Below are 22620 nucleotides of genomic sequence, written 5' to 3'. Positions count from 1 at the left end.
TGCCTGTAATCCTTTCTTATTGTTCACGGTCCAGTAGAGGAAAACAATGCACAGGTAGAGAATACTCTTCAACAGTCGTAACGTCACTTCCTTCCTAATGACGCATGGTAACTTAGTAACACTGGCTTTAAACTATCGGAACAATGGCGGACGCCCATATAAAATATTTCTCCGGCGAGCATAAAAGCGTATCCCGAGGGGAAAAAACCCATAAATTTGATCATGTTTTGACTTTTCCACATTCTGATCACAAGGCATATGAAAAGTTCTAGCCAACATGAAGAATATAAAGTAATGATTTTCTTTGTTTAGAACCAAGATGGCCGCCATTGCTGGACGGCGTGACATCAGACTACTGAATCCAATTGCAATTTTGGTTAGACAATGTCAACAAACACAGCATTGTTTGAACTGCGATAACGTTTCACACCTTGTGATGCAGACAGCGAGTGCTGAGTCAATTAGCCCGTCATGTCAGGTAATCCTTTGATGTCAATTAAAAAGCATTGTGCATCTGACCTAGTCAGGGTCAGAGGAATAGTGGAATTGCGTTGACGGGAAAGCTTTTATTTTCAAGCGGGATATGATATTAACGTGCGGAAATGGTTCAATGAGAAATGCATTTAAATAACTATTTTTGTTTGTTGATTTTATAGATATTTTTCTCAAAACAAGATGGAATCGAGGTGTAGCGATTAGCGGAGAAGGTGTGCGATTAAGCGGAGCGATTATATAGAAAGAATTCCGTTTTTCGAGAATGTGTAGTGTATAAGCGGAGTGTGCAATTAACTGATGTGCGATTAAGCGGAGTGAACTGTAACTCGAAATGTATTCCTTGTGTTTTTTTGTTTTTTTTATTTCCCTCAGTATTGCTTACCTTCAAATTCCTTATGCATGGATATAACGGGACTTGGCTACAACATGAATTTTTGCTAGTCTCACTATCCCCGTTGTATATGAGTTCCACTATATCTAATGTCCTGAAAAGAAGGCTATCATCTGCAAACAGTTTAAGCTTTGTTTGTGGAAATAAAATTCATTTCCAAGGTCATATATAAATATCAAGAAGCATAAAGGCCCAAGTCGGAGATATAACACAGAGATGGTTCATAGTCTCTCACTTTACAAAGTGCAGTGTGAAAAAAATGCGACCAACCAGCTGACAGCGTGGTGTACCAAGTTTGCGTGTATCACATGCCATTGCCATGGCACTAGCTAGGAGATTTATGAGAGTTTTTGATTATTTATATTCGGCAGATGATAAGTATAATCATCACGAAACTCATCATTGCACATATTTTCCTATTTTCATATTGTAGATAAATTTTTGATGTCTCTATTAACAAAATACACCAAGAAATACTATTTGAAAGAAATGAACAAGTGAGAGAGAAGTTAATTAGAAGATGGAAGACTGAGTGAGAATGATTTTGAAGAAATTAAAAAAAAAAATGATCATAAAAAATGAATTACAATAAACTTCAATATCTGTCTGTTTTGTCAGTTGAGTGATCAATGGCTGTAATATTTAGTTGTGATTTTGCTATCTGTCGAATAGCTCTTCTGTGCTGTTCTTTGAGGGCAGTATTTTTCCATCAAAGCTTATGATGGAGTCGAAATGATGATACGAACAATGATGATACATACTGGGGTGTTTTACAATTACAGGAATAGGATTTTAACTTGTCTGATTGAAAACAGTGAAGACATTTCATTGGAATAAATTCTAATTCCTGTCTAATCAATTTTTCCAGAATATGTGTTTGGACTACTGCCTTGTACATTGCAATAGTCTGATCTAGTTTTGAACTGTAATTATTTATAAGATACTGAGATCATATTGAGGAAACCAAAACAAGAAGAGAACTGTATCTTTCACAAGTGTTACGCCCATGTTACGCGCAAATTTATTTGTAGACGTGATGTAATATGGATGGCGATAACTCTTATGAATCATCTCTGTGTATCTATCTCCACCCAAGTACTGTTCCTTGCAGTAGTCCTGATGAGACATTACTATTTTCGCTTGAGTTTACATCAATAATGACAATTGTTGCGTTCAGTTGCAAAGCCACTCCTTGAACCAAAGTAGAAGATTTCGCAGTTCCATATTCTCTGACTGATTTGTTTCTTTACCCCCAATTTTCTGAATTCCGCTTTGCTCGAGTTTTAATCCTTTCTTTAAAAAATATAGCATTGTGGAGAACATTGTGCTTATTTGAGTCAATAAAAAAATTGATACGGCGCACAACTCTACTGAAAGATTTGAAAATTAGAAATGTATTTTTTACAGATAGATAAACAGATAACTTGATTTCCTTTTATAATTTAAAGTCAGTTTGAAAGTTCGTTGAGTCAAACAGATAATATCATAAAATATGTACCGACGACACTTGGCTCCCAAAATCAACTAATTTTGACACTGTAAAAAGTTGTCAATTTGCGTCATCTATTTATGACATCAAGTATTATTATTACTTCCGTTGTGTTGTTGATTTAGCGGTGATCAGTTTTGTTATATGTTTTTGTGTGTGTGTGTGTGTGTGTATGTTTGTGTGTGTGTGTGTATGTTTGTGTGTGTGTTGTGTGTGGTGTATACATGTGTGTGTGTGTGTGTGTTGGTATTTTTCAGCAAATCGTGGCATTCATAGTGATATTATTCACTTGATCACATGAAGGTATTTCAGTCACCATTTTGATTCTTTTTTTACTATTAGGGTTAGCTCGAGAGGTTAGTCATTAGTGTTATTAAAGGTGCTAGGGTGTTTGTTTTTCCATAAGTTAAGTAAAGGGGAGACATTCCGAAAGCTCCTACATCCCCAGTATTCTTTAAATTTGTATTTTCACCTTTGATCTTTTGTCAGCACGGTGGTAGAACAGCACATTCAACGTTCACAATTCCAATTCCAATAACGGATAACAGCACCTGTAGCATCAGTCGCCAATCAGACTCAGCTAAGTTACTGAAGAGTAGTTCTCTCATAATTTGGGATGAAGCACCTATGATGGACAGGCGTGTGTTTGAATGTGTGAGCAGGACATTTTGTGACATAACAGGCAGTTCAAAACCTTTTGGGGGCAAAGTGGTTGTACTTGGATGGGATTTTCGGCAAATTCTACCTGTTGTTAACAAAGGAAGTGAAGCCGATATATTAAGTGTCACACTTAACAAGTCAATTATTTGGAATTTTGTCACCATTTTTCACCTGAACAAGAACATGAGGGTTACTGATGACAATAACTGTTTTGCAAATTGGCTTCTCCGCATCGGAAATGGTACAGAGCCGGTTTTCAGCGAAATAGGAAAGTATTCTGTTAAATTACCTACAGCGCTATGCCTTCCTGAAAATGACCCAGAATGCTTGATAAATGCTGTATACAATGATTTGAATCTGAACTTTGCGGATGAACGTTATCTATCAGAGAGAGCAATTTTGACTACAACCCATGAAAATGTTGACAAAATAAATGCAGCCGTTCTGTCCAGGTTGACCTCATCAACTGAACAAATTTACCGCAGTGCTGATTCCATTCAAAGTGACTCTGACATCAACTTATACCCGATTGAATTCTTGAACGAACTTACACCTCCTGGACTTCCTCCACATGCATTACATTTGAAAGCCAACACGTCAGTCATGCAGCTTAGAAATATAAATCCTAAATCAGGCCTCCTACATGGCACCCGTTTGTTAATAATTAAATTAGGTTCAAAAGTATTAGAAGCCAAGATAATTACCGGTAGTAGAGCTGGCGACATAGTGTTTATCCCAAGAATCAATCTGACGACAACAACTGATTCAGGCTTACCATTTATTATAAATAGAAGACAGTTTGCGGTAAAATTGTCATATGCAATGACAATTAACAAGTCTCAGGGGCAGACATTTGTGGGGATTTTCTTACCACAACCGGTATTCACACAACGACAACTGTATGTTGCTGTGTCACGGGTCAGAGGCTATTATAGTGGCTTACACTTCATGTTGGGTCACACAGAAAAATCAACCGAAGATATACCAAATTACACAGACAACGTTGTTTACCAATCTGCCCTAATTAAATGATGGTGAGTACAGTATCGAATGAAAATAGTTCTTTCCCCGCGAAATTGCGGGCTTTTTACTAGTAGTAACAAATAGTAATCGTTTGTGTGGTACATTGTCAAATGCTTTAAGAAGTATAGTACCAGGAGATCAATTTTAGAGATTATTATTATTATTATTATTATTATTATTATTATTATTATTATTATTATTATTATTATTATTATTATTATTATTATTATTATTATTATTATTATTATTATTATTATTATTATCATTATTATTATTATTATTGTTATATTATTATTATTATTATTATTATTATTATTATTATTATTATTATATTATTATATATTTTTCATCCCCCTCCCCCCCTTTTTTTTTTCTTTCTTTTTCTCTCTACTTCTTTTTCTCCTCCTCCTCCTCCTCTTCTTCTTCTTCTTCTTCTTCTTCTTCTTCTTCTTCTTCTTCTCTTCTTCTTTTCTTCTTCTTCTTCTTCTTCTTCTTCTTCTTCCTTCTTCTTCTTCTTCTTCTTCTTCTTCTTTTCTTCTTCTCTTCTTCTTCTTCTTCTTTCTTCTTCTTCTTCTTCTTCTTCTTCTTTCTTCTTCTTCTTCTTCTTCTTTCTTCTTCTCTTCTTCTTCTTCTTCTTCTTCTTCTCTTCTTCTTCTTCTTCTTCTTCTCTTCTTCTTCTTCTTCTTCTTCTTCTTCTTCTTCTTCTTCTTCTTCTTCTTCTTCTTCTTCTTCTTCTTCTTCTTCTTCTTCTTCTTCTTTCTTCTTCTTCTTTCTTCTTCTTCTTCTTCTCTTCTTCTTCTTCTTCTTCTTCTTCTTCTTCTTCTTCTTCTTCTTCTTCTTCTTCTTCTTCTTCTTCTTCTTCTTCTTCTTCTTCTTCTTTCTTCTTCTTCTTCTTCTTCTTCTTCTTCTTCTTCTTCTTCTTCTTCTTCTTCTTCTTTCTTCTTCTTCTTCTTCTTCTTCTTCTTCTTCTTCTTCTTTCTTCTTCTTTCTTCTTCTTCTTCTTCTTCTTCTTCTTCTTCTTCTTCTTCTCTTCTTCTTCTTCTTCTTCTTCTTCTTCTTCTTCTTCTTCTTCTTCTTTCTTCTTCTTCTTCTTCTTCTTCTTCTTCTTCTTCTTCTTCTTCTTCTTCTTCTTCTTCTTCTTCTTCTTCTTCTTCTTCTTTTCTTCTTCTTCTTCTTCTTCTTCTTCTTCTCTTCTTCTTCTTCTCTCTCTCTTCTTCTTCCTCTTCCTTTCTTCTTCTCTTCTTCTTTCTTTCTTCTTCTTCTTCTCTTCTTCCTTTCCTTCTTCTCCTCCTTCCTCTTCTTTTCCCTTTCTTCTTCTTCTTCTTCTTCTTTTCCCTTTCTTCTTCCTTTCTTCTTCTTCTTCTTCTTCCTCCTCCTTTCTTCTTAATTTTATCTTATTGCAGTCCACTGTTTTGGGAATGGTGCCCCATTCAGCACATGTTTCACCCAATACCCAAAGCATGATAACCAAGGGACACAAACCAGCCCAAGTCCTTTTGTATTCAAGCTTACTCCTTCATCATACAAACCTGGTCAAGTTGTACAAAGTAAGTCAATTTATTTCTCTTTCATTCATAAAGCATGCGTTTACTGCTTCACATACTCACCAAACTCAGTATCCTTTAACCATAGTGCTTGATTTTGTTCTCTCAGAAGGCTGCGGGAAACATTTTTTTTGGTTTTGTTTCCTAAATACAACATGCTATTTATCCACCTTGGATATTCAAATACTTTTACAATAACTTACATAGCCTACAACCAGGTACTTATTCACATCGAAATCAAGCTGGTTATGATGATTAAAGTTCCTTATCCAGATAATGATTGGGCCAGAATTTGTTACTCATCGGGTCATTGCTCAATGAGTAAAGACAATGATGATTAGAAGTAATTTCCATTGATTTTTTTACAAGAATCATGAGTTGGGGTGGGGTATTCATTCAATTCCCATTTTTGAATATATATTGAGTGATATTGGATCAAGGTCATGATAATATTACCAATTAAAGATCAAAACACCCGTGGCATATATCTTTTCATGAGATAAATATTTCTTTTTGTAAATTATGATTAGCATAGCTGCCAACTGTCCTGATAAAATTGGGACTGTCCCACTTGGCAATCTGGAGAAAAAAAACAAACTATTTATATTAGGAAGTGACCCTGGCATTTCCCAGGATTAAGAATTTTTGACCAGCAAATTTAAACATGGAACAAATAGAGTAAAGATTAAATATAGATTATAAGTTATAGTAGTCCAAACATACTGTCTTTTTTTTTTTTTTTTGTCATGACAGTTGTGTGCGTTAGGGAGTCCCGTTTTAAAAAGTTGACCACTGTGGATTAAGTCGTCAACAAAACTCTTCTAGTCCACTGTTTCCTTAGCTCATTGCTCCAGTTCCTTCCAGATTTTTTTGATGTTTAATGTTTTTCCACATAACCATTTCTCCAAGATCTTCGAAGTATTTCCCCTTTATCTCTTCCGTTGTAGGCGCCAACTTGAAATTTAATATGCATCATGGTAGTGATGAATGGTGGTTTTGGTAAGCATGAATCAGCAAGTGTCTCTAGCAACAATTTCACTATATATTATAATAGTCTTCAACAGTCGTACTGTCACTTCCTTCCTAATGACGTATGGTAACTTAGTAACACTGGCTCTAAACTATCGGAACAATGGCTGACGCCGTATGAAATATTTCCCCGGGGAGCTTAAACGCGTATCCAGAGGTAAAAAACCCCATCAATTTGATCATGTATTGACTTTTACACATTCTGATCACAAGGCATATGAAAAGGGAATGAAAAGTTCTAGCCAGCATGAAGAATAAAAAGTAATGATTTTCTTTGTTTAGAACCAAGATGGCCGCCGTTGCCGGGCGCGTGACATCAGACTATTGAATCCAATTGTTGGCTGTCGATTTGCATTTCATTTGTTTGTAACCATTTACGACTATATTCATTTTAAAGATGATCAATTGCTTATGTTATGGTGAGACTTTTGACCTCAAACTTGACATATCAGATTTCTATTGGAATTCGGTTTGCTCTTGTCCATTTTGTCTTGAAACTATTTCACTAATAAGCGCAGATAAACTTTAGATCTGTAATTATTTACTACATTATCATTTTCCAATAATTTACTGATGCTAAAATGACCCATTGTGTTTCAAGATCAGAAAATCTCTTTACTATTAGTGTTGCATAAATGTTGTCATCAGTAAATGATATTGTAGATTGATATTAGTAACCTGTATCATTTCACTAAAATAAAAAAATGGACTGCAAAAATTAAATATGGAGAGAATGCCAATGCGTACAATCTAGTTTTAAAAGCTTATGGTAATGATACATCATCCACAGTGTTGAATAGGCGAGCTTTTAGTTCTTTACCTGTGCCGCGGTTAAGAGGTCATTCACTCCATCAAATTCCTGACCTGTGCAACGGGTTATCTCCCGTGATACTTAACAGATTTGTTACTGATATCTGGTTAAATTACAATCGCTTTTGCACAACCACAGTCGATTTTACCAATTTAAACAAATTGGCAAGGCAGTGAGAAAACTTTGATCTGTAATTTGATACCGAACACTCTATCATTAGAATTACTGTCTTTGAGATATTTTGCATTTAGATATCAGCACAATTTCGATTATAGTTTGTTAAATTTAATTTATTGATTGCATTATTATAAGCAAACAAAACGATAGAAACTCTCAAAACTTGATCTAACCGATGGAGGAATAAAGTAACCTTTCATTCATTCCCTCACAATTTGTGCGTCGCTCTTAGTTCTTTATGATATGCGATAACATCTTGGTGCAGCTGTCCGATCTGTTACGCTTTGATCATTGCTGGTTCAGAGGCATATGGATTCCGGTCAAGATGTCTTCATCACACAAGTTATATTCAACTGGTGGTCATGTGCATGAGTTTAGCTTAATATTATATGCACACATTAATTTATACCGGCTTTTAGTTCCACTGGTTACAAATGTGGTCAATAAAGAACACTACAATAAAGTCCGAGTCGTTTCACATTTCAGTTGTATATATTTGAAATTTACTTCCCAGGTTAAAATATTGTTTCAGTACTTTGTTTCAGTACTTTGTGGGTAAAAAAAGAAACTTTGTATAGTTTGTAATTATTATGATGCAATGATCAATATATGATTAATTAAGGGTGATCATTTTAACTATTTGTGATATAAATACGACTTAACGAAGGGGGGGGGGGGGAGACACAGAGAGAGAGAGAGAGAGAGAGAGAGAGAGAGAGAGAGAGAGAGAGAGAGAGAGAGAGAGAGAGAGAGAGAGAGAGAGATATATATATATATATATATATATATATATATATATATATATATATATATATATATACACGGGATGCAAATCTCACCACTTTCTGCCATTCTCCTCTATTGTTGGTCTTCTCGAAGAGTTCCTCCTTCTTCATTCCTGCCCATTCTCTGAAATTGTCCATCCAAACTTTCCTTTGTCTTCCTCTTCTTCTTCCTCCTTCAAGGGTACCCTCCATCACCCTTTTGCACAAACCTTCATACCTCACTTTGTGGCCAAACCATGACAGTTTCCTTCTTCTAACTGTGGTGATGAGGGGTTCCTGTCGTCCTGCACGATCTTGCACTTCTTTCAGTACATCTTTATGGTTCTGTGTTATGTACATGCCACCAGCAGGAGTTTTCGATAACTTTTCATCTCAAAAGCAGAGATTCTGCACTCTAATTCCGCAGCTAATGTCCATGCCTCGTAGTCGTACAGTAATGTGGAAAGTATCAGTGATTTGTACAGCTTAATTTTTATTTCGAAACTGATTGGACTTTTCCATATTTTGTTAGTGTTGCTATTCTTGCCTTAATCTCAGTTGTACTGGTACCATCCTTGGTAAGCAGAACACCCAAGTAAGTAAATGCTTACATTTCCTCGAGTTTTTCATTATCGGTGAAATTTCTGCATGTCCATCATTTCTGCTGTTTACCAGTACCAGTAACTGAGACTGTTCTGTAGATATTTCCATGCTGTACTGCATTGCTTTATGTGCAAGTGGTTTAGTTATATCCTGTAGTTCTTGTTCTCTTTCAGCCGTGAAGTCAATGTTGTCAGCAAAACGCAAATTACACAATATCCATCCACCAATTGATACAGAGGTTTGATGATTTTCGAGAGCTGAGCTCATAATTTTCTCTAGGAACACGTTGAAGAGCATTGGGGAGAGTATGCAGCCTTGTCTGATGTCCACATTTGTCTGGAAGAACTCACCAAGCTTGTTGTTGAGAACTGCACTTGACGCAGTACTTTAGAGTGCTTCAATTATTTGGATTAGACCCTCTTTGAAACCCTCTTTGTATCCCACAAACAGCATGCCATATCCTGTCATATGCTTTCCGGAAGTCTATGAAATTGTGAAATAGTTCTTTTTGGTGTTGAAAATTTTTTTTCTGTCAGAAATTCTGTTATTGAAGACTTGTTGTACTGTGCTCCTTCTCGCTTGAAATCCAGCTTGCTCTTCTGCCAGGATATCTTCGTTTTTTTTTAGTTTCATTCTGTTTAGTATAATCCATAGTAGTATTGTTCTTGGGTGGCTAATGGTCCTGTAGTTTCTGCACTTTTTCAAATCTCCCTTTTTTGGGAGAGGGATAATCAGGGATTGTGTCCAGTATTTTGGCCACCTTGTTTCGTTGGCATTCATTATCTTTTGGCATAGAATTGTCATTGCCTCCACCGTCTCCTCTCCACCATTTAAAAAAAGTTTTGCTGGAATGTTATCTATTCCAGGGGCTTTGTTGGAGCCTAAACCCTAGATTCCTCCCATAGTGGGCAGGGAAGTACATACTGCATCTTCTATCCCCCAATATCTGTTTTCCAACTTGCTTTCTGTCTTTGTCTTGGAATGAGATTATTTGGTTTTGTCCTAGCTCTGGCCAGATACTCTGGCTGGGAGGGAAACAGTCAAATGTATAGTTAGCTTTTTTGGAGATGATATTTTTTTTTCCTTGTAAACCATCCCTCTATTATGCACTGTATTACATTTTCTTTATATTATATATGATTTGTAAAACATTTGAGTGTATTCCTCTTAGTGGGGACATGTGCTTGTGGCTGGATGAGACTTTTAGTGATCTCAAACTAAGTACACTGATAGTGTGCTCTTGGAATCTACATCTGTTTCCTATTTGAATCAATTCCCCTTTGTCTTACTTTTTCTTAGGTGCTTTAATTGTAATTAAAGAACTTTTTACTATCCCATTGTCTTCCTATTTACTGGCGCTGATATGACCTAAATGTGTTGCAAGCGCCGTACAACCCTCAAAAACAAAAAGAAAGCCTAGATTACTACCTCAACCTCATGTTTAATTATTCTTGGTGTGTCTGGGTTTTGTGTGTTTCTGTTATCTGTAAAGACTGATGGGTTTGGACTCAAATCGATGTTATACAGCCCGTTGCAGTGTTCGGTCCATTTGTTCATGACATCCTCTTTCTGGGTAAGTAGAGCACCCTTGCTGTCTTCAATAACATTAGCTTTTAGTCTACTTGTTTTTGTAAACATTTTCAAGATATCATAGACTTCTTTACATTCCCGTGCTGCATCCTATGATCAAAGTCTCTGCATTGTTCCATTATCCAGCTTTCCTTTGCTTTGTGCATATTTCTCCTGACTTCTGCATTTGCCTGTTGATACTTCATATTGGATTCTTCATCACAGTGTTTGTCTCTCTTCAGTTCTCTCCTTTTGTCACATAATTCCAATATATCATCCATCACCCATAGTCTGATTTTTCTTCTTCTCTGTCCCAAAAACCTCATCTGCAGTCGTTCGCAGAACATCACCTATGCTACCAGTAATGTTGTTGTCCATACAGTTTAGGGCTGCAAATTTTTCTCCAATACAAGAAATATTTATTCAAATCATCTTTATCATGAATGAAAAAATTCTTAATGAAGATCATGGGGTCTTGGGTGTTTTTTTGGCAGGAAAAGACGAGTATTCATATTATTGAAAAATAGATAGCCAAGGTTAATGCGATTTTTACATCCAGAATTTAAACAGTAAACTTCTGCTGTATTGTTGGGATTTATAACCATTAAAAATGTCACACTGTTACAGGATGGAGAAATCTCACATACCATTTAGCACACACAGCTATGAATAGAAAAAGTGTACAGGCAAAAGACAATGCATTTGCTGAGGAGACCCAAAAGGAATTCAAGAATGTTGGGAGTAGATCACTAAAATTGAGATTATAAAATGAATTTCAGTTTTTTGAAGAAAAGATTGAGGAATGTCATCCAACTAAAACGTGGATTGACTGACCATTAAGAACACAAAATTATGATAATGCAATTTACACAAATCATTTTGCATTTGATATTTGAAATTTTCGCGTTTATTAAAATTTCGCTCAATTGAATGTAAATTATTTTTTAGATATCTACTACTTTAAAATATATTTGTCTTCAATTTTATGAATATTGATTGAATGGTTTAGAAAAAATGTCTCATTTTTGTGACCGCCTGGTATATATTTGGACATTTCGACTCTTGCCATATAATCTTACCAAATAATATAATTTTATCAACGAACCTTAAATCAGATCCTGTTATTGGTAAATTGCTGGCTGATAGCCAATGAAAAATTAATTTCCCTTTTATTTTTTGCTACAAACACAAACATTTACATGCATAGCCTGTTGGAAACGGTGAGAACTGGTCATCTCTCTGGTGGTCTAATAGCAATTACAAAAATCTGAGCGACGTCAAATTCAATCTTTCTATATATTTGAATTTTGATTATTTTCCATAACTTAATTGCTAGTTTATTCATATGTACTTGATTGTTTTACATAACTTAGTTGTTTGTTTATTCATATATATTTGATTGTTTTTCATTACTTAGTTGAAGTGACTGACACATCTGGCAGTTCATTCATGGGCATCCAAATCGCAGCAAGACGTAAGAGAGATAACAAGGATGTCATTGTGGGAAGGTTTGTGGATTTTCCCACAAATAAACTGAAGGCTTTCAATTGCTTCAGTGGATACCAGGTTGGTGAGATAATTTAAAAAAGATTAAAGATTTGAAAATAATTTTCTGTGCATTGTTACATCTTTTATTAGGTATATGCACCATTATTATCTTATCAATCACATATTGCCATCTGTATCATTGCACTCGAGCCAATAAATTGACTGCTAACATAAGTCACAAAAACCCAGATTTTCATTGATAATCAAAAGAAAAAATCAACACTGAAAGCCACGGCAAGCCATATTGGACAGAGAACAGGACAGAAGAAAGAAAAATTGAAGAAATACCTCCAAAAGAAATGAATTTACTCCTCAGTGATTTTTTTGGGTCAAAATTGTAAAAGAGAAAAAATACCAGGAATCAATAATAACTTGAAAGACCTTCTGCAAAACAAGAGATACCTTAAAAGCAAAGAAAATTTATCTTTAAAAAAGAAAGGTCTTGCTGAAAGGTTGTATTCCAAAGATGAGAAAAACTCATTGAAACAAATCAGCTCGGAGATGCACACCAAGATCACTACAATATTCATTATTTTTTTATTTTACGAAGCATTTAGTCTCCGTGGTCAACATGAGCATTGCCAGATGAGACTTGGAGATATCACTTTATGCAAAACTCCGGATGGCTTAGAATATCTAAAAAAGCTTGAAAGAAACAATAAAACGATGTATGGACGGAAAAGTGACGATTATAGAACAGTAAGGCCAAAAATATTCTCAAATCATAATGAAAACAGAAACGTTGAGTCAATCGATCTTGTACAGCAAAAGATCAACGAAGTCCAGAGATCCCGATTTGCCCTTGTATTGGACGTGTATCCCTGAGACAAGACTGAAAAATTCCCCAGACGTTTGGTATTACGACACACTTGGTTCACTGCTAAAAAATGCATGCATCAACGCAGGAATTGATTGTAAGAAGACCAACCGTTCTTTAAGAAAAGTTGACCGTTGTGGAATTATCTTCTGCTGCCACGTGTATAGTGTGACCCTGAACTGTCATGTTTGACCTAATTCAAAAGGAATCTGCCTTTACTGTTGGAGTCATTCAATTCTAAATTAAAAGTTGATTTCAATTGATCAGAGGAAACACTTTACTTCTCTCTATGTGAAAATTAGTTGTGTCAATAATCCATGGTTCCCGAAAATCAACAAAATCCAAGGAATAAACCCAGCAACAAGGAAGCCCATGTGTGTAGTGTGACTAGGTATCCCAAACTACCGCTGTGTGGCAGGCGAATTTGCCGTGATCGATCAAAAAGTGGGGTCTTAATATCTGTCTCTCTCTCTCTTGAATTAAACTTTATTTAATAAAAAAAAGGACAATATTATATTTCAATATCTGCTCTATAAGATGAGCTAAATATTTAAACTATTCAAGCTATGTGAACTTTTTAACAGCTATTCAAAAACGCCCTCATAAAGAGATCCGATTGCAAATTTTCGCTGTGAAAACTGCGTGCCGATCGACCGAAATTCGGGTCTCGTCACAAGATCTGCTCGCGCTAAAAGCTGAACGGACCAACAGCTGTGAAATCAAGTGTGGGAGAATCTCCTTTTAATGCCCTTTCGTGTGGTGTAATTTTTTCGTTTATAAACACAACAAAAATATTATTAAAATTTAACTGAATTTGCTCTATTTTTGAGTGAAAATTTGACTCTCTTAACGGTTAATAAACGGCGAAAAAATTACACCATTAAAATCTGCAGCATTTGAAGGCTATAATATCAAAAATCCAGCATGCTGGCTTGATTCAACAAATAGCGCCATCTTTAAAAGCAAAGCCTCTGTTTCCGCTTTCTCTTTCTTTCTCTCCTACTGTCCGACGCGTGAGTTGATAAACTGCCGGTGACCGAGACCGATTGTAAGTTGGAGTAACACAAACGTTTCCAAACATTAAAGCCATCTAGAATAGTCAAACGTATTTCAATTATGGACATGGACTTACTTGAATTATGTGGTAAGTAAATTTTATTGTTTTGTATTTTATTATGATCGGTGTTGGAGTAGATCGAAGCTTTTCTCTATCTTGTCTTATTCATGATACTGTTTGAGTTTGAGTTTGCTCCACTCACTTTTCTGAATTAATGATAATGATAATGTTTGTAACCGCTAGACAACTCGTGTTCATTCATGAAGGCTATTATTATTATTATTATCGGAGCCCACCGTTCGCTAAGAATGAACGTGTCATTATCACTGCTACTTCTTCTAGATTCAGATGAGAAATAAAATACTGGTCGTGTCAGTGTCAGTGTCCGTCCTGACTACTAGACTGGTGCTTGTGATTGTGAGTCCTACTAGTACTAGGAAATGGAAAGTATCACACTATTGACATCTAAGTCTAGTTGTTTCTGAAATTTAGATTAAACCAAGCTCATTCATTAAGAAATTATTGATAATCTGAGTGCACATTGTTTGATCTAGACGTCTACTAATAATAATAATAATAATAATCTTAACCGGACGGCCCCATTCTTCATCAGGTGTCATCAATGAGTAGTAGGTATCTACTTGTTTGTTTTTCAATCGTTTTTGTAAGATCCAGTTTCAATTATGCCATGATGGAACTATACTATAGTAACTCAAACTCCAGTTTAAATTTAACTTTTAACCTTTTACTGTATACTACTTGGTAGAAGGCTTGTTTTGATTTGATGCTATGGGATTGACTTGATTATGGTTGCTTGTTTATGATATGTTAGTATAGTATAAGATATTTTAGATTTATATTAAATTCTTGAATCCTGCCTATTTGAATTTGACAGTTGAGTTTTGATAGATAGTGTTGATGGTAATGAGTAATCATTTAGCGCGTTGAGCTTGTTGAAATACGGGGTAAGGCGGTGTATAGAAACTATTTATTATTATTATCACATCTCAAATAAGTTTGAACATTTTAATTCTCCATTTTCAGATGACGAACAAATGAGTCGTCTCAGGGCTTCATTTTTGATGAAGGGGAAAGGTCGTAGACCTGCACTGCCACTTGTGCAAGTGACAAACAAGCTGTTAGTCCAGCTTTATCATCTGCGCTTTGAAGCCAAAACGACAGTGTCTGAGGTAAGGTTTCTATGAATATATGACACATCTGTTTTTTGTTGTCACAGGCCACCATTATATTTTTTTGGATAAATATTGTAGTTACAAGTGACTGAGTGACATAGACAAGTAAAAGTCGTGTTTATGGCTCTCTTTATGATATTTAAGCATGCCTGCAACAGTCAGCAATTAGCAATGGGCAGTGTGCTGTTGGTATAATTAGCACTTGTTGAAAAGGTCTTTACTAGGTTAGACAAGACTAGATGTTTGCTATGGAATACAATTAAATTCTAAACCATTCCGTGTTTTTCTCTCTAGCAAAGTATGTTCATTTTTTCATACCTAATCCTTATCTTTTTAAAAACTTATTGGATTCTGGTGTATTATCAAGGGTTATCTTTTTGTATAAGATTCTATTTTTGTTTTTTTTTGTTCTAATATACTAATGCATTAGTTATAAGCCCTTCAATATTTTTTGGTTATTTTTTCCCTTCTAGGTGGAACAATGGTTCTCCAAGTTGAGTCCAGACTCAAGTTATCCAGTCAACAGTATCTGGCGGAAAATTTTGAAGGTTGTGAAGGCGGCAAAAGGGAAAGATAAAACATTTCTGAATGCACCTGTGGATCTTCACCACATCAGTGATGCCCTCAATGCCATTGGTGTAAACATGACGTTGGAGAAAAACAATTTTAAAAAGACTGTTGTGTCAAATGAAATTGCTGTGGACCTCGGCAATTTTCTCCTGAAACATGGTTATACTTATGGAGACTTCCATAAATTTCTAGAAAACATATCGCCTTCTCCTGTGATTTGCACGAGAGAGAAGTTACGAGGCATGTATCTCGCTGCAGATACAAAGAAGGGGAAGCTGATAAAAAGTATCAGCAGGGACCCAGCAGCACTTCAGGCATGGCTCAGGAAACCCTTCTTTCCCTGTCATCTGACGGAAATTCAATTAAACTCTCCTCCTGCCACAGCCACAAAGCCACCCTCATCATCGCCACCACCACCACCACCCCCACTGTCGTCTACTGTTGACTGGCCAGCACTGAGTCTTCAGCCGTTTTATTTCCTTCATCTGTACTGCCATCATCAAGTCAACCTTCTACTTCTACTAAGATTCTCAGCTCACCACCACCGTCGTCTACTGTTGACTGGCCAGCACTGAGTCCTCAGCCAACCGTTTTATTTCCTTCATCTGTACTACCATCATCAAGTCAACCTTCTACTTCTACTAAGATTCTCAGCTCACCACCACCGTCGTCTACTGTTGACTGGCCAGCACTGAGTCCTCAGCCAACCGTTTTATTTCCTTCATCTGTACTACCATCATCAAGTCAACCTTCTACTTCTACTAAGATTCTCAGCTCACCACCACCAACACCATCGTCCTGCATTTCTATTGTATCTGGTTCTACCCCTCATCCTTCCACGAATATTAATTCTCGGAATGTGTCCACTTCTACTAAGATTCTCAGCTCACCACCACCAACACCATCGTCCTGCATTTCTATTGTATCTGGTTCTACCCCTCATCCCTCCGTGAATATTAATTCTCAGAATGTGTCCACACCTGATTCATGTTCAGCACCACTACCATCATCGTCATTCACTTTTGGATCTGGTTCTACCCCTCTACCCTCTACATCTGTTGCTACTCAGAATCCAGCCAAACCTGAATGTACCCCTGCACCTATCACTTCTGTTTTATTGCCAGAATCTTTTTCAGAGTCCCAATCCCACTTCCTTCCACAATTGTTAATGTTGACCATGCTAAAAAATTATCAAAGTCTGTCTCTTCTAAAAAATTGTTTTCATCTAAAAAGTCTAAAGTCGTTTCATCAGAATGTAGTATTTTAAAGAGAGAAATTTTTAATTTAAAATTAAAGAACAAAACTTTGTCACAGGATCTTGTTAAATTTAAAAAATCCAAAACTTATAAGAACAATTGTTCCCTGAGGAAAATTAATTCAGATTTAACAACAAAAATTGCGGACTTGGAAATGAAAAATTCTGTCCTTAAAAAAGAATGTGATGATTTACAGAAAGTCAAGTTGTCTTTACAAAAAAATTTGTCTAAGTCAAAGAAAAGATGTTTGTTGTTGAATGAAAAGTCTGAGTCTCTGCATTACACATTAAACATGGTTAACAATCTTGATAAAGATGACAGTAAATTCAAATTGAAATGTGACAAATATAATAAATTTAAAAATTCTGTCCGTATTGCATATATGGCTCTCCAAGGGGAAGCGAATGTGTCTGCAACTAATTGCTCAAAAGTTGTACAAATAGTTGCCAAACATTTGTTTGGACATTCGTTTTCTCTTGAAGAATTACCTTCCTCTTCTACTGCTCTAAATATAATGTTTGAAGGCAATCATGTAGCAAAATGTCAAATTGTTGATGAAATTAAAAATACTGATTGTTTTACTTTTGCATCAGATGGTACTTCAAGACAAAAGAAACATTACATGGAAAAACATATTGTTCTTAGTAGTGGAAAAGCAATTAGCTTGGGTTTTCAGACTATAGCCTCAGATGATGCAAATAGTATGTTAGAACAAATAATTAAAGTTTTTGATGATTTAATTCAAATTAATAGTGACCTAAAGGAAGAAGAAAGAGATGAGCTTTTAAAAGAAATTGTTTATAAAATGAATTCTGTTATGTCCGATAGAGCGGCAAATATGAAACTTTTAAATAAAAAAATTCATGAATGGCGTAAGAGTGTTTTGCATGATGAGGATATATGTACACATTTTTTGTATTGTAACGCTCATTTTTTGCTTGGTTTATCTAAAGCTGTTGAGAGTGCTGTGTTAGAATTTGAGAGGGATGTAATTAAAGAGGGGGGTTCACTTGGGAGGGACAGTCAGCAAAAGTTTAATCATTTTCAGTCTAGTATTGGTAAAGAAAGTGCAGCCTTACGTGCTATAAGACTAACTGCAGAAGTATTGGGACCTCGGGGGGATGAGAAAAATGGGGCAAGGGAAGAATGGCTAAATTATTGTGAAGTTAATAATATTAAGTCTCAGTTTTGCAGTTTTAGAAGTAATCGTTTCAATAATATATTTGAAAATGCTCTTTTGTACCATCATAAACATGTTCTTGATTTTTTAGAAAATGAAGTTTCAGGTGACAATTTAAAGCTTCAAAGTATTGTTGCAGATTTGAGGGATAGTAGGGTAATTTCTTTAGTTGCTGCTATTTCACTGTTTAATCTGACTATCACTGGGCCATACTGGGAGTTGATGAAAAGTAAAATTCCTTATGGGTCATTCTCCTCTTATGTCAAAAAGATTGATGTTATTTTTGAGAAATTTATGTCCATGATTTCATTTGATGAACATGAATTTGTTTCCGTGTTTGATGATTTTTGTTTTGATGACATGTGTACTTTAGATTTTGTGAAGCATGAATGCCAAATTGATTTAGTGTTGTCGGCTTTTAAAGATTTTGTACGGAATTGTATATTGGTTTTAAGGAGGCAATTACATGACTTTCTTGACGGTGGTGTGTATGGTGGTGATATTGCTGTTGATGTTAGGAATATTTTAGATAGATGTCCATTGACCAATTTGACTGGGGAAAGGTTATTTGGGGATTTAGATTATGATCTCAATAAACGAAAAAGGGCCTCCTTGCATTTACGCTCCACACTTAATATGTGGAAGCATAATAAGACAGTTTCTTGGTTTTGTGCATTAAGCGAATTTAAACAAAATGAAATTTTAGAGGAAGCTAAAAGGAATTCTGAAAACCTGCAGTCTATTAGTAAGGAAGATGAAGCTAATGTACGTGTAAAAGTTAAGGAAAAGATGAGTGAAAATAAAAGAAAAAGATGTGATAAAATAATAAAAGATAGGCAACAGAAATCTGATATATTAGATGCTGTAATTTCAGATGGTGGGATATGTAAAACTAAAGATCAGTTAGATAGACTTCTGAATATTGGCACAGCTGAAAGTTTAAGAAATCAAATAAGATATAGAAAGGTATTTTTGGGTGAAAAGAATTTAAAGATAACGGGGACCATTAGCACTCTTTATGATTCTTTGTTAAGGTTGATTAATGATGATGAAGCAGATGCATCTTTTTTGTCAACTGCTGTCAAACGAAGTAGGGTTTCAGATGTTGATTAAATAACACTATGAGATTAAATTCAAGCTTCAGTTTAATTACAAAAACAGATAGAATGGACGTTTCAGGTTTCTCATTTGTCAACAAACAGGATGAACCAAACACTATAGATGATGAATGAGATGATGTGGTAGTGCCGTTAAGTTGAATGTGTTTGTTGGTAAAGGGGAAACACGAAACATCCATTCTTCTATCTGTTTTTATAATTAAATTGAAGCTTACATTCAATTTCACATTGTTGTTTATTGCTTCGAGTAGCAACATTTACATTATATTGATTCATGAAATTATGTATCTATTTCCATCACTTTACATTTGATCAGTGACATGCTTTGTTTAAACCATTGTTGTTTCTCATAATTATGTACCTATCATGTAGCTTTTCTGATTATTACATTTGTTTTATTTACTCACCATGTTTAGCGTCAAGCAAGACGGCTTTCTCTATTATTTCAACATTTTTAACACGTCTGAGTGTACTTAAACACTTTAATATGTTTTTTTTACCTGGAAGTTCATATTCATACAGGGAGTCCAATATAATATCTATTTCTATTTAAACATTTTATAAATGCATTTAAAATGTGTATAGTGGAGAGCCAATGATAACCCTTATACTCATACTGATGTTGGGCTATTCGACCATAAGAGCAATATTATAGTCCGTGTTTAAATTAATCTTTATAATTTATAGGCTATGTGGATATGATCAGCTTCCAGAGTCCGCGTATGTATAATCTGTTATTCGATATTATATTGGACTCCCTGTGTGAATACGAACTTCCGGGTAAAAAAAACATATTAAAGTGTTTAAGTACACTCAGGCGTGTTAAAAATGTTGAAATAATAGAAAGCCATCTTGCTTGCTCGCAACATGATGAGTAACAAGAGCGCTAAGATAGGTTTGCCCGGCGTCTGTGCATTTATATGCATTAAAGCGTGTCCTTATACCGTTGCCTTAGATATATAAACTAATATGTGTTAGGGCAGGGCGTTGAATTTTAGGCTGATTGTCTCAGAATATGTACGTATGGATAGGTATAAATTTTTCATGTTCATGGGTTGCATTGGATATTGTATGCTTTTGTGTACTGACTTTTTTGTCTAATTTTTTTATTTATTTATTTTATTTGATCGACTGTGCACCACCAGTAGGTGCAGCATTAACTTCCATTATTGTGTTAGATCGTGGTATGAATTTTTGACTTTTCCCCCTTTTTGACATATATTTCTGTTGATTTTCGAGAGTTTAAATCTTGATTTCTTTTCATAACTCTGTTTTTGTCATTCTTATTGTGAAAAGGACGTAAAATTTGGATTCCCCATCCCTCAAATCATTTGTATGTGAAGTTTCATAGCCATATCTCATCATTTAAATTTTTTGTAGCGGAAACACTGTTTTTTTCTCAAAATGTCTTCCTTTGGCGATTTCGGCCTTTTTTCGAATTTTGAGACGTAAAATCTCAGTAATTATTGCCTCTATCTCTCTGAAAAAAATTGGGCTTACTGTATGGTGCCAGTTCTAAGGCTCAGATAAGTTTCATGCCTTAATTTAGATTACTGACGAGTCTGCAAAGTGCCGAAGATGGTACATCTGGCGATTTCGGTGAAATTATTTTTACGCGCGTCATGTTTTTTCTTGATTTTGATGCTGTATAGCAACTGAATTATACTAGGTGAATATTTGTTTGAGTACTTTTCTTATTCTCTATGTCCATGGCTTGCGATTGCTTGCAAATTATTCAATTTTGTTATTATTTTGTTTGTTTTGATGCACCTTAAACTTGCTGTTTGGTAGCATGTTCTGTTGGTGTACGAAAATTACAAGTTATTAAATAAATAAAAAATTCGTAACTTTTTTATTTGTTGTCCGATTTTAATCATTTAAAGACTGTTGTTCATGGTTTGACAATCTGTATTTGTTCAATTCAAAATAACAGCAGTTTTCTGCAGTTGAAATTTTAGTTTGGGATACCTAGTGTGACCCTGAACTGTCATGTTTGACCTAATTCAAAAGGAGTCCTTCAATTCTAAATTAAAAATTGATTTCAATTTATCAAAGGAAATCCTTTACTTCTTCTATGTGAAAATTAGTTGTTTCTTTCTTTTGAGAGACAATCAATTTCAGTGATACAATATCTTTCAGGGGTTGGACGTTTGAGGCGGAGAAAAAAAAAGGGAATTCCAAGTATTGTCTGATATGTTTAGATGATCAAAAAGCCAACCTTTTCCTCAATTAAATGATCACAGCAGATAATTTGAATTCATTGTAAAATGAAGCTTTTTTACCAATTATTTGTAAGGAAATATCTAAGAAAATTACTTTGAGAGGTATTCTGAAGGTATTCTTTCATGGGTTTGGAGTTTTTAAATTAGTTATTTATATTATAATCCTATGCAAGCTTTTAAATTATTTGCCGCGATAAAATTAACTCATTTAATAACTCCAAACCTGTGAAAGAATGCTATATTCATTCACTGAATGTGTTCTTAGACAAAGGGAAAAGGGAAGAAAATGTAAGTAATGTGTTATTATTTTATCTCTTCTGAGTTAATAATAATAATAATAATAATTAATAATAATAATAATAATAATAATAATAATAATAATAATAATAATAATAATAATAATAATAATAATGATGATGTAGATCATTTATACTACTACTACTACTACTACACAGCCGTTTACTGCTTTCACTTTAGTTCGACAGGTAAATTTTGCCGGACGCTAGTTCATAACAGATGACGAGTCAGGGCCTGTGCCGAAAGGGAGACTGAGCAATTTTTCCTATTTTGACGATTTTTTTCTCAAGTTCAAAGTGGCGTAGTAAAGATGCTATTAGATGTTGCATTAAGATATTTTAGAGTCATAACTAGTGATTTACATACTTTTATTTGATATAATTTTAGTAGATCATTTGGGATTAGATTTTATAGGAAATAACCATAAAAATGGGTCCGAAATTTTAATTACTTCAAACGATATAATCAAACATTACATAGTTATCTGAGTTTATACAAATAAATGAGAAATACTGCAATAATCATCAATATTCACAGAGTAGAAATATATAATCAAAGTCGTTTTGTAATGAAGCATTGTTGAGATATCGGCTCACCTGTACAGCCATATCCTTTTTTGACAGCAATTAAAAAAATGCGTAATCACCGAATTGTAGGGGTTTGTTGATCAACTGATCAAAACGAACTGGTTTTAGTAATGGCAATTGACAATTCTTAGGAAAAGATATGTTATAAGCATTCCTTTGACGTTTGTATAGATCTAAACTATAATAATAATAATAATAATAAAATAATAATAGTAATAAT

At 34.8% G+C, this 22620-nt stretch overlaps 3 protein-coding genes across 6 annotated transcripts in view; all 3 read left to right on the top strand.

Annotated features, from left to right (window-relative positions):
• LOC144965524 (putative ferric-chelate reductase 1 homolog) overlaps window positions 1–22620 on the top strand; it is a 93231-nt gene that overhangs the window by 9639 nt on the left and 60972 nt on the right. For all 4 annotated transcript variants that reach the window (XM_078900934.1, XM_078900933.1, XM_078900935.1 and 1 more), the window contains exons 3-4: window positions 5462–5605; window positions 11973–12121. In XM_078900934.1, coding sequence (XP_078757060.1) covers window positions 5462–5605; window positions 11973–12121 — 293 coding nt within the window. The remainder of the gene's footprint in view (window positions 1–5461; window positions 5606–11972; window positions 12122–22620) is intronic.
• Window positions 319–4067, top strand: LOC144966647 (ATP-dependent DNA helicase PIF1-like). The gene is made up of 2 exons (XM_078903407.1): window positions 319–478; window positions 2865–4067. Exons 1-2 carry the CDS (start codon window positions 320–322, stop codon window positions 4065–4067), a joined length of 1362 nt encoding a protein of 453 aa, XP_078759533.1. The 5' UTR covers window position 319.
• LOC144965526 (uncharacterized) lies at window positions 13887–21147 on the top strand. Its single transcript, XM_078900937.1, has 3 exons — window positions 13887–14064; window positions 15022–15167; window positions 15644–21147. Exons 1-3 carry the CDS (start codon window positions 14037–14039, stop codon window positions 16313–16315), a joined length of 846 nt encoding a protein of 281 aa, XP_078757063.1. The 5' UTR covers window positions 13887–14036; the 3' UTR covers window positions 16316–21147.

Source organism: Berghia stephanieae, chromosome 2 (assembly GCF_034508935.2).
Source record: "Berghia stephanieae isolate SIO BIC M18660-M18661 chromosome 2, UCSD_Bste_1.3, whole genome shotgun sequence".
NCBI classification, from domain to species: Eukaryota; Metazoa; Mollusca; class Gastropoda; order Nudibranchia; family Aeolidiidae; genus Berghia; species Berghia stephanieae.
The sequence above is the reverse complement of the archived record's forward strand: the minus strand, read 5'-3'. Positions and strand labels throughout refer to the sequence as shown.